General features: G+C 47.1%; 1 protein-coding gene across 2 annotated transcripts in view; it reads left to right on the top strand.

The window, feature by feature from the left end:
- Positions 1 to 16,035, top strand: part of PANK1 (pantothenate kinase 1) — an 81,876-nt gene that overhangs the window by 43,110 nt on the left and 22,731 nt on the right. For both annotated transcript variants that reach the window (XM_082269140.1, XM_082269141.1), the window contains exon 2: positions 2,030 to 2,382. In XM_082269140.1, coding sequence (XP_082125266.1) covers positions 2,030 to 2,382 — 353 coding nt within the window. The remainder of the gene's footprint in view (positions 1 to 2,029; positions 2,383 to 16,035) is intronic.

Below are 16,035 nucleotides of genomic sequence, written 5' to 3'. Positions count from 1 at the left end.
ATAGTGTGTATCCAGCTTTAGTCAGTAAATTCCCATTACCAATTCTTTCTGGAACTTACAACCCTGTACAGGGCTTTCGAAGCTGAGAGGGTAATTTAAATAACCCAAAACTTTAATGAATATTCCTGTTATTTTACGTTTCCTAACTCTAAAGCATACCCTATTCTATAAACCCTTGCCCTACCTAAATACTTAGGCCTAAGGGCTACTAATTTATTTCATTACCAGCATATTGGGTTCATAGAGTGGCTAAATCTCCTAGTGGACTTACACTTTACCTACATTTACCTTTTGGAAAAAAAAAAAAAAAGCCCTTAAAATGGTTGTAAACCCTTACATATACCCAGTGAAGGAACTATCCTCTGGTGATACACAGAGATGAAACAAATCCTCCTGCACAAGTTGTACCTGTGTAACTACAGCCATCTTTGCCCTACATCTATTTAAAGTGCAGATTTTACACGGGGTCCCTCAGCTCTGAAAAGCAGGGGGTGGAAATATGAAGTTACATCAGTTAGAATTTTCTTGGTGTCAGGAAAACTTGTCAGAAATACAGATAGCAGAGGAACGAAGCAATGGACAGAAAATACACTTGGTGCTCTGTATTGGGACAAGCACACACTATACAGGGATATGTTTTTTGTTCATTTTTTTATGTCCGCTGTGTTCAACCAATTTAATGTGTGTGTGTGTGTGTGTGTGTGTGTGTGTATATATATATGTATATATATAATTATATTATATCAGTATGTGTTGTATCATGCCTCACCATATACAGTTGGAGCCTCTTCAGTTAGCCATTGGGCTGTCTATTTGATAGATTTGATCTATCAATTAATAGATTAATCCTCCCCATAAAGCCAGCCATAGATGGATCGAAATTTGTCTGGTTCCTGTTGAATCGGATGAATTTTGATCCATGTATAGACAGGCTGGATGTTCTGAAGTCGATCCATCGATTGACTAAAGTACAACCAGCCTGTTGGATTTTTTACATGCCGGCGGCTTTAGCCACAACACTCCTGCTGTCAGAATACAACAACTCAGTGGTTCAAAAAAAATCAAGAGATTTTTTTCCCTTTTTAACCTGTGGTTGCGGGAAAGAAAACTGGTTAATATATGGCCAGCCTTACAAACCAATGAACCATACTCCTTAAATTAAGCACCTTTTTAAAGGATAAGTTCACTTTTTAGAAAAAAAATAATAAATGCATAATTTTTTGCAGGTAAAAAAATGTGCTATTATTATTGTTTATTTTGGAGCCTGTAAAGCATTGCCACAGCAATCAGCAGATCTCCTTCAGATCTGTCAGTTTATCTGTGTGCCCATACGGACAAGCAGATCCAATCTGACAGGAAGAGTTAATGCACTAGAGAACTACAAGCCGACAACTGCAAAGGATCTTGAGGCTTGTAGTTCATTCATACTCAGAGCTGTGTAGATGAATGATGCGGCAGTGTGTGCGGAACCCGCGCGGCCGTGCTGATTTTAGGAAGTGACAGCTAGTACAGGGAACTTCTCCTTGTAATGCTGTCACAGGGGGTGCAGGGATTGGGCAGCAGCTGCGGCATTGGGAAAATGTTTCATGTTCTATCCTAAAAACAGGTGGAACGTAACATGTTCCCAAAGGTGAAGTTAACCTTTAACCCCTATCCTAAAACTAGTATCTCCTATCCTGAAAGATGAGAGTTCCATGCTGACAATTATCAAAAGAATGGTCCACCTAAGCACATGTCAGTAGGGGCTCTCAGAAAAATGACTCGGATTCATAATGAGCGCATTGGATGGGGCGAGGTTGGGTATCATTCCTCTGAAACACAACCATGAATACATTCTTCTTTTTGGTTGATTTTATTTGCTGTAAAAGTAGCTAGAGGGTTGTGTTCTATTCCACAGAGAAGTGAGAGTGATCCATATCTGGAGTAAGAGAGGGGAATTCACTATATCTTTAGGCTGAAAGTACGTGTTTAGGTAATGTGTGTGTCAAAGGTTTGATTTGTTTTTTTTTTTCTCCTTTCCTTTTTATAGCCTTCCCGTGGTTTGGTATGGATATTGGTGGCACTCTGGTTAAACTTGTCTACTTTGAGCCTAAGGACATCACAGCAGAGGAAGAACAAGAAGAGGTTGAAAACTTAAAAAGCATAAGAAAATACTTGACTTCAAATACAGCCTATGGTAAAACTGGAATCCGAGATGTCCATTTGGAACTGAAAAATCTGACCATGTGTGGTCGTAAAGGCAATTTGCACTTTATCCGCTTTCCCACCTGTGGTATGCACAGGTTCATTCAGATGGGAAGTGAGAAGAACTTCTCTAGCTTACACACTACACTATGTGCCACAGGAGGTGGGGCGTACAAGTTTGAAGAAGACTTTAGGACGGTACGTAGGGCGCAGTTTTTTGTTTTTTTTTCTATGTAGTCTGTTAACTCCGTCTCATAGTCCAGTTCAGGTAATACAATGCATACAAACAAGTGTGTGTGTGTGTATGTATGTATGTATGTATGTATGTATGTATGTATGTGTGTGTAATATATGGAAAGCTTGATAGTATGCTAACAAATGAGCGAATGCGCTTTAACCTGACGTTATTTTAAAAGTAAAGTGGGAAATAACAGTTCATGTCTGTCAATCTTTGTCCATCATAGGCTACATCTGTTAGTTTGTACATATCCTTTATAATTCTTATCAAGCAGTGTCTGTCAGTGCATGTCCTTCACTGTGTCTATCCGTCTTTGTTTCTGTTAGTGTGCTAGTTGTAGTGTTTTATAATGTCAACCTTAATTTATTTTAGGGGTGTGTTATATAAATCATGCAATAAATTAAGACTGCATCATGCATTTAAATGGCCGCTGACCTCCTCACATCTTTATCATTTATAGCAAAGGGTAGAAATTCCAAAATATAACTGGTTGACTATTGGCCTGGTGCTTCCCACTTTGATTTTTTTCTTCTTTTTTTTTTTTTTTTTCTTTAATGGAGGTGAAAGGAAAAAAAATGTACATAGGCCCTGTGGTCAATAGAAGGAGGAATAGTGTCCAATTATTTGTATTATTGAGAGGAACAGTGCCCCATCATTGGAGGAACAGTGCCCCATCATTGGAGGAACAGTGCCCCATCATTGGAGGAATAGTGCCCCATCATTGGAGGAACAGTGCCCCATCATTGGTATAATTTGGAGGAATAGTGCCTCATCCTTGGTATTAGTGGGGGGAATAGTTCCCCCATTGTTGGTATCAGTGAAAGGAATAGTGCTTTATCATTTTTGTCAGTGAAAGGAATAGTGTCCCATTATTGGTGTCAGTGGAAGGAATAGTGTCCCATCATTGGTGTCAGTGGAAGGAATAGTGTCCCATCATTGGTGTCAGTGGAAGGAGAAGGGTCCCATCATTTGTGTCAGTGGAAGGAATAGTGTCCAATCATTGGTGTCAGTGGAAGGAATAGTGTCCCCTCATTGGTGTCAGTGAAAGGAATAGTGTCCCATCATTGGTGTCAGTGGAAGGAATAGTGTCCCATCATTGGTGTCATGCCCCAGGATTGATGCCAGTGGAAAGAATAGTACCCCGTTGTTGGTATTATTGGGAGGAATAGTGCCCCATCATTGGTGTCAGTGGAAGGAACAGTGTCCCATCTATTGTCAGTGGGAGTGATCATGCCCCATGGTTGGTGTTAGTGAAATAACTAGTGCCACGTCATTGGTGTTAGTGGAAAAAATAGTGCACAATCTTGGTGTCAGTGAGAGGAACAGTGCCCCATTGTTGTGCCAATGGGAGGAAAAATGCCCCATCTTTGGTGTCAGTGGAAGGAATAATGCCTCATTGGTGGTATCAGTGGTAGGAAAAGTGTTCCAACATTTATATTGGTGGAAGGAAGTATGCCCCATTGTTGGTGTTGGTAGAAGCAAAAGGGACTCACCGTCTGTGTCAGTGAACAGAAATATGCCGCCTCAAGTAGATCACGCGGTGGGCGATTTTAAATAAATCCACTGCGATATCTGCTGAGGATACCCCGGTGTTCCGGGACCCGACGGACAGGAGATTGGAGTCTCTGGCCCGTCATGCTTATACGGTTGCTGGTTCTATGCTGAAGCCTATTTTTGCTTCCATTATGGCAGCCCAAGCTATTGCGGATTGGACGCAGGTGCTCAGGCGCACCCTGGTGGCTGGCTCTGCTCCGCCGACAACTTTGGCTATGGTGGATCAAATTCATCAGGGTGTCATGTATTTGTGTGATGCAGACTTAGATATGGTCCCTTTTGGCTGCGCGTCTTTCAGGTGTGGCGGTATTGAACAGTCGCCTGATATGGCTGAAATGTTGGTCTGTTGACCAGTCTTCTCGCAAGACTTTGGCTAATTTGCCGTACGCGGGATCTCGCCTTTTTGGCGAATCCTTGGATACTCTGATAAAGGGGATTTCTGGGGGTAAGAGCACTCTCTTGCCCCAAACTCACAAGAATAAGTTTGTTCGTGGTAAGAAGAATACCTCGTTTAGGGCCTCTCAGGGGTCCTTTCGTGCCTTTCGGTCGCACTATAAGGGCAAGCCCTTCAAGGGGCAAGGCTCCCAGAAGAAGCCGTGGGTGGGTAAGCAGAAATCCGGCCAGTCCGGGTCTGCTGCCCATAACAATACGGCCTGAAGGGGCGCCCTCACCCGGTTCTGGGGTGGGGGGACGTTTGCTCGGTTTTCTTCAACCCTGGCTGGACCGCATTCGGGACAGGTGGGTTCAGGAAATCGTTCGATCTGGATACAAGATCGAGTTTCTCTCTCGGCCAGTGGGCAGATTTTTCCCCTCAAACCTTCAGCTGACTCCGGAGCGATTGCAAGATCTGCACCTGGCGGTGCGGGACCTGCGGGCCCAGGGAGTGGTGGTCCCGGTGCCTCATCGGGACAGATTTGTCTAAACCAGTTACTAGATTGGATAACAGAGCTCACCACTGGGTATGGTTCCATTGTTCTTTTTCTTATTCACACGGTTATTTCTACTACTCAGATATCAGGTTTTAAGAATGATCATCCTTCTTCAAGGCCATACCTGAATATGTAGCCTATTGGCAGAGTATATGTGTGATATTAGTGAATTTGTTTGTAATCAATATAGGTATGGCTAGGTGAGATAAAGGAGATGGGGAAAGGGTATCACAGAACTAATGAGTTTGTTTATCAAGTGTACATAGCTGTAAAAGACAAGTGCATGTAAAATATCACACTTACAGATAAGCATTTGAAAGGTGTTTGACCTCAACACTTTTAAACATTACTATTGAAGTAGGTTTGTGAAGGATTAGAAATGAGATCACTACAGCATATACACTGATCAGTCATAACATTATCAACCCTGACAGCTAAAGTAAATAATATTGATTATGTCATTACAAGGGCATCTTAAAGTGGGTGGTATATATTAGGCAGTAATTGAACATGTTGTCCCTGAAGTTGATGTGTTGAAAACAGAAAAAATGGGCAAGCGTAAGGATTTGAGTGACTTTCGCAAAGGCCAAATTGTAATGTCTGGACAACTGGGTCAGAGCAACTCCAAAACTGCAGCTCTTGTGGGATGTTCCCAGTCAGAACCTACCAAAAGTGGTCCAAGGAAGGAAAACCAGAGAACCAGCAAAAGAGTCATGAGTGGCCAAGGCTCATTGATACACGTGGGGAGCGAAGGTTGGTCATAACTAATAAAAGAGTTACTGTAGCTCGAACGTTTTCATAGAAAGGGTTCAGAACACACAATGCATCTCAGTTTGTTGTGTATGGGGCTGCAAAGCTGCAGGTCGGTAGGGTGCCCATGCTGACCCTTGTCCGCAACCAAAAGCTCCTACAATGGACACATGGGCATCAGAAATGTACCATGGAGTAATGGTAGAAGGTGTCTTTGAGGTGTTGACTTGGCCTCAATTCTATAGATCCCTATCAAATCAAGCATCTGTGGGATTGGCTAGAAATACAAGTTTGATCCATGGATGCCCCAACTTGCAATTTAGAGGGTTTAAAGGACCTACTACTAATGGCTTGTTGCCAAATACCACAGCAAACCTTCAGACATGAGTGAAGTCCATGCTTTAAAGCGGAGTTCCACCCTAGAAAATCGAATGTAGCCATCACACCTAAGAGTTGGTAAACTGCAATATAATTTCTCTTACGTCCTCCGACAGTCGCCGCCTCTTCATATTCGTCACTAATGGGGTTATTGACCTTTGCTCCGTAGGAGTAGCTAGGCAACAGAATATATTAATATCAAAGCTTTTAGCATATCCCACCCCCAGGGGGTGGTCCCCTCAGTCAATACCTCCCTGCTTCCTGCATTTCCAACTCAGTTTCTAATGCCTAGCTCAGGAGTAGGTTGGGCTGTTCCTGTGCTGGGGCTCTTAGTCTCAGCTTCTTTTCTCTTTTTGATATTATATGAAGTTTTTTTTTCTCTTTCTTTTACCTAGCTGTTTATTTTCAGCGTTAGTTAGCTTCTTCTGATGAAGATGATCGTGCGGAGCTGGGTCTCAGTCTGGCCACCCTGGATCCCAGGGCTCAGGGCCAGGGGCTTCCCAGCCTGCCATCCAGCGTTCAGCTTAGGTTTTACCCTGGCACATTGAACGACCCATCCCTGTTCGCTGCAGGGATGCTATCGGTGAGGTGGCTACCTCACTGGACGCCATTGCGGTTTCGCACCGCAGTTCCACTGCGTCATGCTTGCAACACTCCCTGTCCTCAGTGCAGCGGTTTGGTCGCTGGAGCAGGCTCCCCACGCCATCCGGACTGGTAAGTGTAACTCTATGTGGGGACCTGTCTATTTGGGTGTCAGTCTGGGACTGTGTGACCCTGCATGTCTGTGTGGCTGCTGTGCTCCCTGTCAGTTCCTGTGTGGACTTGCTGTGAGGGGGGGGCTCTCCCGCTCTGCTGGGTGTAAGCATGAAGCAGTCAGATTTTGGGCATGCTGTGCGGCGATCGCTGCCGCGATCCGCCATTTTCTTGCGGCAAAATCATGGTGGCCGGTCCTGTGTGGTAATGCACGGCGTTTTGGCGCCAAACGCCGCCATTTTGGCGGCGATCGATCAGGCCACATGTCGGCGCCATTTTCTATTTGCCCAAGGAATCCTCAGCCGAGCGGCCATGTTTGTGTAGCCTTGCATAGGCTTCATAGGGGCGGTCAGTCTTGCATCACTTCCTTTTGCTCTGGGACAGCGATCGGTGGCAGCAGCCTGTGTGATTTCTCCAGGTTTTTATCTTCCCCTTTTTCCTGTATTACTTGCCCAGTTTCTTGTCCCTGTGGGGGTCGGTGTATTCAGTGGGTGCGGTGGGCTACGCTCGCCGCGATCTTAAAGGGGCAGTACCCCTTTCTTCCTTATCTGACTGGGGCATGGATTCTCAGGATTGCAAGTTTCCTCCCACCTTGGTGGGGGGCCAAGGGGCTGCTGCTTCCCCCGAGGGCAAACTTAGCTGCTCAGGTGCAGATGCTGGTGGCTGATCGATCCACAAAACGGCCCAGAGTGTCTATTTCCTCTGATTCAGAGGGCGATGGGGCTGCTATGGCTGGAGTGCCCTTCTCAGGGTCTCACTCATCTCTAGACCTTGTGGGGTCTGACGGGGAGGCTGAGGTGGAAGGGGTTGATAATTCTCCCCCGGGCTCGTCTGAAGAGCTTGCACTCATGGATGAGTTGGTTGCTTCTATCAAGCAAACGCTGCATTTACAGGATGAACCATGTCCTCCAGTTTTGATGTCCTCTTACGGGACGCAAAGAAAGCGCAAAACATCACAGGTTTTTCCTTGCTCTACGGAATTTCAGCGCGCTGTTGATGAGCAATGGCGCAATTTAAAGAAGCCTTTCGCTGTGCCGAGTAGGTTCAAGCTGCGGTATCCATTTACTCCCGCCACTGATGAGCGTTGGTGTGTGCCGCCTCAAGTAGATCACGCGGTGGCGATTTTGAATAAATCCACTGCGATATCTGCTGAGGATACCCCGGTGTTCCGGGACCCGACGGACAGGAGATTGGAGTCTCTGGCCCGTCATGCTTATACGGTTGCTGGTTCTATGCTGAAGCCTATTTTTGCTTCCATTATGGCAGCCCAAGCTATTGCGGATTGGACGCAGGTGCTCAGGCGCACCCTGGTGGCTGGCTCTGCCCCGCCGACAACTTTGGCTATGGTGGATCAAATTCATCAGGGTGTCATGTATTTGTGTGATGCGGACTTAGATATGGTCCCTTTTGGCTGCGCGTCTTTCAGGTGTGGCGGTATTGAACAGTCGCCTGATATGGCTGAAATGTTGGTCTGTTGACCAGTCTTCTCGCAAGACTTTGGCTAATTTGCCGTACGCGGGATCTCGCCTTTTTGGCGAATCCTTGGATACTCTGATAAAGGGAATTTCTGGGGGTAAGAGCACTCTCTTGCCCCAAACTCACAAGAATAAGTTTGTTCGTGGTAAGAAGAATACCTTGTTTAGGGCCTCTCAGGGGTCCTTTCGTGCCTTTCGGTCGCACTATAAGGGCAAGCCCTTCAAGGGGCAAGGCTCCCAGAAGAAGCCGTGGGCGGGTAAGCAGAAATCCGGCCAGTCCGGGTCTGCTGCCCATAACAATACGGCCTGAGGGGACGCCCTCACCCGGTTCTGGGGTGGGGGGACGTTTGCTCGGTTTTCTTCAACCCTGGCTGGACCGCATTCGGGACAGGTGGGTTCAGGAAATCGTTCGATCTGGATACAAGATCGAGTTTCTCTCTCGGCCGGTGGGCAGATTTTTCCCCTCAAACCTTCAGCTGACTCCGGAGCGATTGCAAGATCTGCACCTGGCGGTGCGGGACCTGCGGGCCCAGGGAGTGGTGGTCCCGGTGCCTCATCGGGACAGATTTCGGGGGTTCTATTCCAATCTGTTCACTGTGCCCAGAAAGGAGGGCAAGGTACGTCCGATTCTGGACTTGAAAGCTCTGAACCGCTTTGTGCGGGTTCGCAAGTTCCGCATGGAATCCCTACGATCAGTGGTGGCTGCCCTGGTTCCGGGGGAATTCATGGCCTCCGTCGACTTGAAGGATGCATACCTTCACATCCCCATTTTCGAGGGTCACCAGAGGTACCTTCGATTCGCCATTGCGGAGGATCATTATCAATTCGTGGCGTTGCCCTTTGGTCTCGCTTCGGCTCCGCGGGTTTTCACCAAGGTGCTTGCGCCGGTTCTGGCTTTATTGAGGGCCCAGGGCATTTCTGTCCTGGGGTATCTGGACGATATCCTGATTCGGTCCGCGACCAGTCAGGGCCTGGTGAACGACCTGTCCATCATGCTGCAGACTCTGCAGGAATTCGGTTGGACGATCAATTTTCCAAAGTCAACGTTGTGTCCGTCGGTTCGTCTTCCCTACCTGGGGATGATACTGGACTCTGTTCAAGCGAAGGTCTTCCTGCCGGAAGACAAGCTTCGGACACTTCAGTGCGAAGTTAGGTCCCTCGGGGACAATCAGTGCTCGTCCCTCCGGACGTGTATGAGGTGTCTGGGATTGATGGTTTCGGCCTTCGAGGCGATTCCCTTCGCCCAGTTTCACACACGGGAGCTTCAGGCGGAGGTCCTGGCCAAGTGGGACGGGCGTCCGCAATCTCTGGATCTGCGGCTGTCGTTGAGCCATCTCACCCGCAGGGGTCTTTTGTGGTGGCTCCAGTCCCCGGCGGTGTCGGGGGGCAAGTCCTTTCGTCCTTTGTCGTGGACGGTGATCACCACGGATGCCAGCCTGTCGGGCTGGGGTGGTGTTCTGGGCGTTCTGTCCGCCCAGGGAACTTGGTCGGAGGAGGAATCCTCCCTTCTGATCAACATTCTGGAATTGCGAGCGATAAATCTCTGTCTTCTGCTTTGGACGGACAGGCTTCAGGGCCATCCTGTCCGGGTACAAATGGACAATGCCACAGCGGTGGCCTACATCAACCACCAAGGGGGCACCAGGAGTGCCCGAGCGGCGCGGGAAGTAGCCGACATTCTGTCTTGGGCCGAGACGCACGTCCCGGCGATATCTGCAGTTCACATTCCGGGGGTGGAGAACTGGTAGGCGGATTATCTAAGTCGCCAGACCCTGGACCAGGGAGAATGGTCCCTTCACCCGGATGTCTTCCAGATGTTGTGCGCAAAGTGGGGGTCCCCAGGTGTGGACCTGTTCGCGTCTCGTCTAAACAACAAGGTGGAAAGGTTCGTGGCAAGGACGCGTGGTCCTCGGGCAGATGCCTCAGGCGCGTTAGTGGCGCCCTGGCATCAGTATCGCCTGATGTATGCCTTTCCACCGATTCAGCTGCTGTCCAGGCTCCTTCGCAGGTTAGCCTCGGAACCGCACACGGTGATTCTGGTGGCACCGGACTGGCCTCGCCGGTCTTGGTACGCAGACCTCGTGAATCTGGCGGTCGACGCTCTGTGGCGTCTGCCACTTCGAGAAGATCTCCTGTCTCAAGGACCGATATTCCATCCTGCTTTACAGTCGCTGGCTTTAACGGCCTGGCTGTTGAAAGCCAGGTCCTGAAGGATAGGGGTCTTTCCCCTGAGGTCATTCCCACTTTGATCAAGGCTAGGAAGGCCTCTTCGGGGAAGATTTACTACCGTACTTGGAAGGCTTACTTTGCCTGGTGTGAGTCCAGGGGGTATTCCCCTCACTCGTACTCGGTGTCGAGAGTGTTAGCTTTCCTTCAAACGGGCGTGAACCAGCGTTTGGCGTTGGCCACGATTAAGGGTCAGATTTCTGCGCTGACCGTTTTCTTTCAACGCCCTGTGGCGTCTAACTCTTTGGTTAGCACCTTTGTTCAAGGGGTGCGACATTTGGTCCCTCCTAGGAGGGAGCCTTTGCCTCCATGGGATTTGAACCTTGTTCTGTCCGTGTTGCAACATGCTCCTTTTGAAAAGATCAGGGAGATCTCGTTGCCTCTGTTGTCCAAGAAGGTTGCCTTCTTGGTGGCGATCACTTCGGCTCGCAGGGTGTCGGAGCTGGCGGCCTTGTCCTGCAAATCTCCGTATTTGGTGATTCACTTGGATAAGGTGGTCTTGCGACCAAACCCGTCTTTTCTTCCGAGGAGGATCTCTGAATTTCACCTCAATGAGGATATTGTTCTGCCTTTGCTTTGCGTGAAGCCTAAACATCCGAAGGAGGTGGCTTTGCATTCCTTGGATGTTGTTAGGGCGATCAGGGTTTACCTGTCATCGACTAAATCCTTTCGCAAGTCGGATTCTCTCTTTGTCCTTCCTGAGGGACCTCGGTAGGGCATGGCGGCGTCGGCGTCGGCTGCGACCATCGCCAAATGGATCAGACAGACCATCGTGCAAGCCTATGCTTTGAGGGGGAAGGTTCCTCCTTTTCCTGTGAAGGCGCACTCTACCAGGTCTCTGAGTATGTCTTGGGCCTATCGTCATCAGGCTTCTGTGGCCCAGGTGTGTAAGGCGTCGACTTGGTCGTCCGTTCACACCTTCTCCAAATTTTACAAAGTGGATGTTCAGGCATCGGCAGATGCTTCCTTTGGCCGTAAAGTTCTTAGTGCGGCAGTGCCTTAGGGTCCCTTGTTTGGGCCCTTGGCTGTTGGGGGTGTTTTTACCCCTAGGTTACTTGTTCTTTCCTGGGTTGTTGCTCCTGTTGAGCACATTTTTCCTGTTGCCAGGTTGGTTCTCTTACTTTGGTAAGGTTCCTTTCTCTGATGTGGGTACTGCGTTGCTTTAGGCGTGGCTGTTTTTTTCCCACCCCTCATGTCTACACTGCTATGGGACGTCCCCATTAGTGACGAATATGAAGAGGCGGCGACTGTCGGAGGACGTAAGAGAAAACGGAATTTTTGTAAAATCTTACCTGTAAAATTCCTTTCTCTGAGTCCTCCGACAGTCGCCGCCCCCGCCCCTCTTTTGGGGTTTATGTACTCTACTGCTATGCTACTGAAACTGAGTTGGAAATGCAGGAAGCAGGGAGGTATTGACTGAGGGGACCACCCCCTGGGGGTGGGATATGCTAAAAGCTTTGATATTAATATATTCTGTTGCCTAGCTACTCCTACGGAGAAAAGGTCAATAACCCCATTAGTGACGAATATGAAGAGGCGGCGACTGTCGGAGGACTCAGAGAAAGGAATTTTACAGGTAAGATTTTACAAAAATTCCGTTATTTGCTTTTGGGTGGAGTACTGCTTTTAATCTCCGCTTTAGATGCCATTCATACCTGTGCATTTTAGGTGCGGTCTGTTAAACAAAAATACTCTGCCTGTGGCATCTTTGACACGCTTTCATGAAAATGCACCTTTTATAGGGCTCAATGGTCACACACAGCACAGATGTGAACTGGACTGGCTTAGAGGATAGGTTTACCTTTTGGGAATAAATTTATAAGTGCACAATTTTTTGCAGGGAAAAAAAAGTGTATTTATTATTTTTTTCCCCTAAGAGGCAAGCATTACACCTGTGATCAGTGGAACAAGGGTGCAATACCAGACTACTGCAGACCAGCCCTACAGCTTTCAGCCCGTACCTGCATAGGGGGTGGCTGTTTACAAGCTGCAGGGCTTGTGAATGAACTACAAGGCTGCTCATCAGTGACCTCGCAGTCCATTCAGAACTACAAGCCGTCAGCTGCAAAGGCTGATGGCACGTGTAGTTCAAGTCATTCAAAGGAAACTGTGAATGAATGACGTGGCCATGTGGGCAGAGTGACAGCAGGTGCCAGGAAATGTTCAATGCCCACTGTCACTGGGAGGGGGAGGCTGCAGCTACTAGAACATGTTACATGTTCTTACCCTAAATATGGATGGAACATGCAACATGTTCCAAAAGGTGAACTTCTCCTTAAAAGCTCCATTCACATACTGGCGTATCAGAATCCGAGCAGAATTACCACAATTCTGCCCACAATCCTAAATCATTAGGTAGGTGTATAGATGAGCTAAACCCAGATAGTAAAAGCAGCACCTGAGTTCCTGAACCTATCGAATAAAAAATAAACTGATATGTGGAGGTGCGCTAATGAAAAAGGTGATTAAATACATAAACTATATAGTGACCCAAAAATGAATCATAGATTGCTACAATTAATAATTTTGTATTTTGCTTTGCAGCAATCTTTAATTCATTTTTGTGCCACTATATAATTTATATATTTGATCACCTTTTTCATTAGCGCACCTCCACATATCAATCCTAAATCATTGCAAATCGCGGGACGCTCGTGCCATTCCCATGACCTACAATTGCACCTGATTGCCATGGTTATCGCTCGTTGAATCACGGTAAAATCCCCTAAACAGAATCACAGGATGCTTGTCGCCCAAAAAATGTTCAAAAGCTTCTTTTGGGCGATGGGCATCCTGTGATTCTGTTTGCGCGATTTTACTGTGATTCTTAAGGCGACAATCGCTGCAAAATCTCGCCGCGCTTGGGGTGCCATTGCAAGTCTCAGGAATCGCACCGGTGTCCCATGATTTGCAATTATTCGGGATCGCAAGCAGAATTGCATCGATTGTACCCACGATCAGATACGCCAGTATGTAAACTGAGCCTTAGGGATTTCAGGGGGAAAAGATTTGCTTCCACCACCTTCATTAGCTTGCCTAGGTCCTTGTTTATTTACAGTTGTCATTGTCACTGAAGACAAGTGGACCCGAATATTTAGTAAACGTGGAACTACTGGTGATTGGCTATTCATAGAGGGGAAGAAAGAATACAGTGTTCATTGTTATTGTGCGTTATTGAGAATGACGCATCCACAATGTCGGGGTGTTGTCTACATTCATTAGAATAATCCTTTGCTTCTTATTGAAGACAGCAGTTCTCGCAGAAGCTTGTTGCATAGCAACAAAAAGAGCATGAAGGGCAAGTGAAACCGGCCTAGCTGGTTGATTGTATTTTTCTCAAGAATGACAAAGGAACCGTTTGGAACAGATCTAAATGGCAGCACAGTGAAGTACCAGAATTTAAAATAAAATGCAGCCACATTGCCTACAGTGATGAAGAGACATGGAATCCACTTTGACACCTTTTTATATTGGGTAGAAAAACCTGGATTAGAGCAAGACTTTTTCAACTGATGCCAATTGCCTTTATTAATAATGTAATTCATTAGCTATCCTCTGTCATTGACGGACCTCTCCGACGAAGGTGAACTTTGCTAGGTGGGAATGTCAGTAGGTCAGTGTTCCTTGTACTGTTTTGTTAAATGTCAGGAATCCCAAAAAATGTTTTCGTTTTCATTGCATTTAAAACTATTATGTCTGCCTGTATGCATCAACTTTCCTTCCTTATTTACAGTACATAGCTAGTAAATACCAGTTAATCTGCCATTTTCCTGGTCTTCCTTCTAATTGGCAATGCATCTAATCTTCTACAGCAGGGATCCTTAAACTACAGCCCTCCAACTGTTGTGGAACTACGCATCCCATGAGGCATTGTAAAACTCTGACATTCTCAGACATGACTAGACATGATGGGAGTTGTAGTTCCTGAACAACTGGAGGGCCATAGTTTGAAGATCCCTGTTCTACAGTATCTCTTGCATTGCCACTATCATTGTGCATGCTCAGGTTACCCTTTATGAGAAAGCTGTTAACTTCATTTCTCTCCTGGAAACTGCCCACAGATTCTTCTTCTTCCCAGCCAGCTGCCCATTGTGACTTTCTTCAGCAGCTTGTGGAAGATTGGCTGTGGCTCCTCCATGAGCCACCCTGTCATTTTTTTTATGTGACCATGGTAGCAGCATGCTCAGTAGGTAGACACGGGTTTACAAAGTTACTGATCACTATGTAGTACATGAAATATCTGTTTTTGATGGATGCTTCAGGGGATGTGGACAACGTTGAGATGAGATCCATATCTGGTGGTCTTGCCCACGTTTGTTGGGATTCTGGGTCTACGGCCTCCTCAACACTTTTTTTCATGTACCCTTCCACAAAGATGCCCGGCATGCACTTATCCACTGCCCCCTCCCAGGCCTCTTCTCATACCACCAAAAGCTGGCCACCTACCTCTTTATTACCGCAATGCGTGCTATTGCTAGAGCTTTGAGGAAGCCCTCAGTTGGGTTTGCAGAGGTGAAGAGCATTTTGACTACCCTCATTCTGCATGAGAAGATGACCAGTATACTTCATGACTCTCATGCTAAGTTCCTCAAAGTGTGGAATCCTTGGTGGTCCTATGCTCTCCCCACTCTGCCCCTGGGCAGCTTGGGCTAATATACTATCTAAGCCGCAGGTTCTGCGCTCTCTCTCCCCTTCTAAGCCTACATCTCCTTTTTTTTATTCTTGTCTTGACCATCTCCTCCTCTTCGTGCCTAGTTCTGCACCTTTTTTCTTTATACTACTCGGCTCTCCCCTTTTCTCCTCCTGCACCCTTCCACACCCTCTACTTCTCTATTCCACACCCCCCCATCTCTCCTTCACAATGGGATTATGGGATTACAACCGCCTTTGTCTCACCATGTCTTGGCCCCCCGTGCCTAGTTACTCATTACCACCTCCAACACTAGAGCCAGATTCTACTATTTGCTTTAAAATATTGGAAATGCGTTTTGTTGTATTCACAAGTACTTTAACCACTTCCAGAGTGCCTGCAGTATACAGACTGCGACAGGACGGCCTGGCCGCGCAAAATCACGTATATGACTTCAGGAGCGCGGCTTTCGCTATGATTGGACACAGCGGGAGCCAATCAGCGGGTCCGGCAGCCGCAATGGTTGCCGGGACCCGCCGATCGTTTGGTGGAATGCCAGAACTTTTGTTTACATAGGCAGACCGCTGTTCTGTCAGGGAAGTAAAGAGAGATCTTGTGTTTCAGCCAAGCTTTTTCTCTAGTACATCCATTGCCCCCACAGTTAGAAAGCACTACCTAGGAGCACACTTAACCCCTTTATTGCCCTTAGTGTTTACCCCTTCCCTGCCTGTGTCCTTTTATACAGTAACAGTGCATTTTTTTTAGCACTGATCACTGTATTGGTGTCACTGGTCCCCAAAAAGTGTCACTTAGTGCTAGATTTGTCCGCAGCAATGTTGCAGTCCTGCTAAAAATCGCTGATCACCGCCATTACTAGTAAAAACAATAAAAAAAAAAAATAAAGTCCATAAATGTATC

Source organism: Pelophylax lessonae, assembly GCF_965119305.1.
Source record: "Pelophylax lessonae genome assembly, chromosome: 9".
NCBI classification, from domain to species: Eukaryota; Metazoa; Chordata; class Amphibia; order Anura; family Ranidae; genus Pelophylax; species Pelophylax lessonae.
Note: the sequence above shows the minus strand (reverse complement) of the source record. Positions and strands in the feature narration are given on the sequence as shown.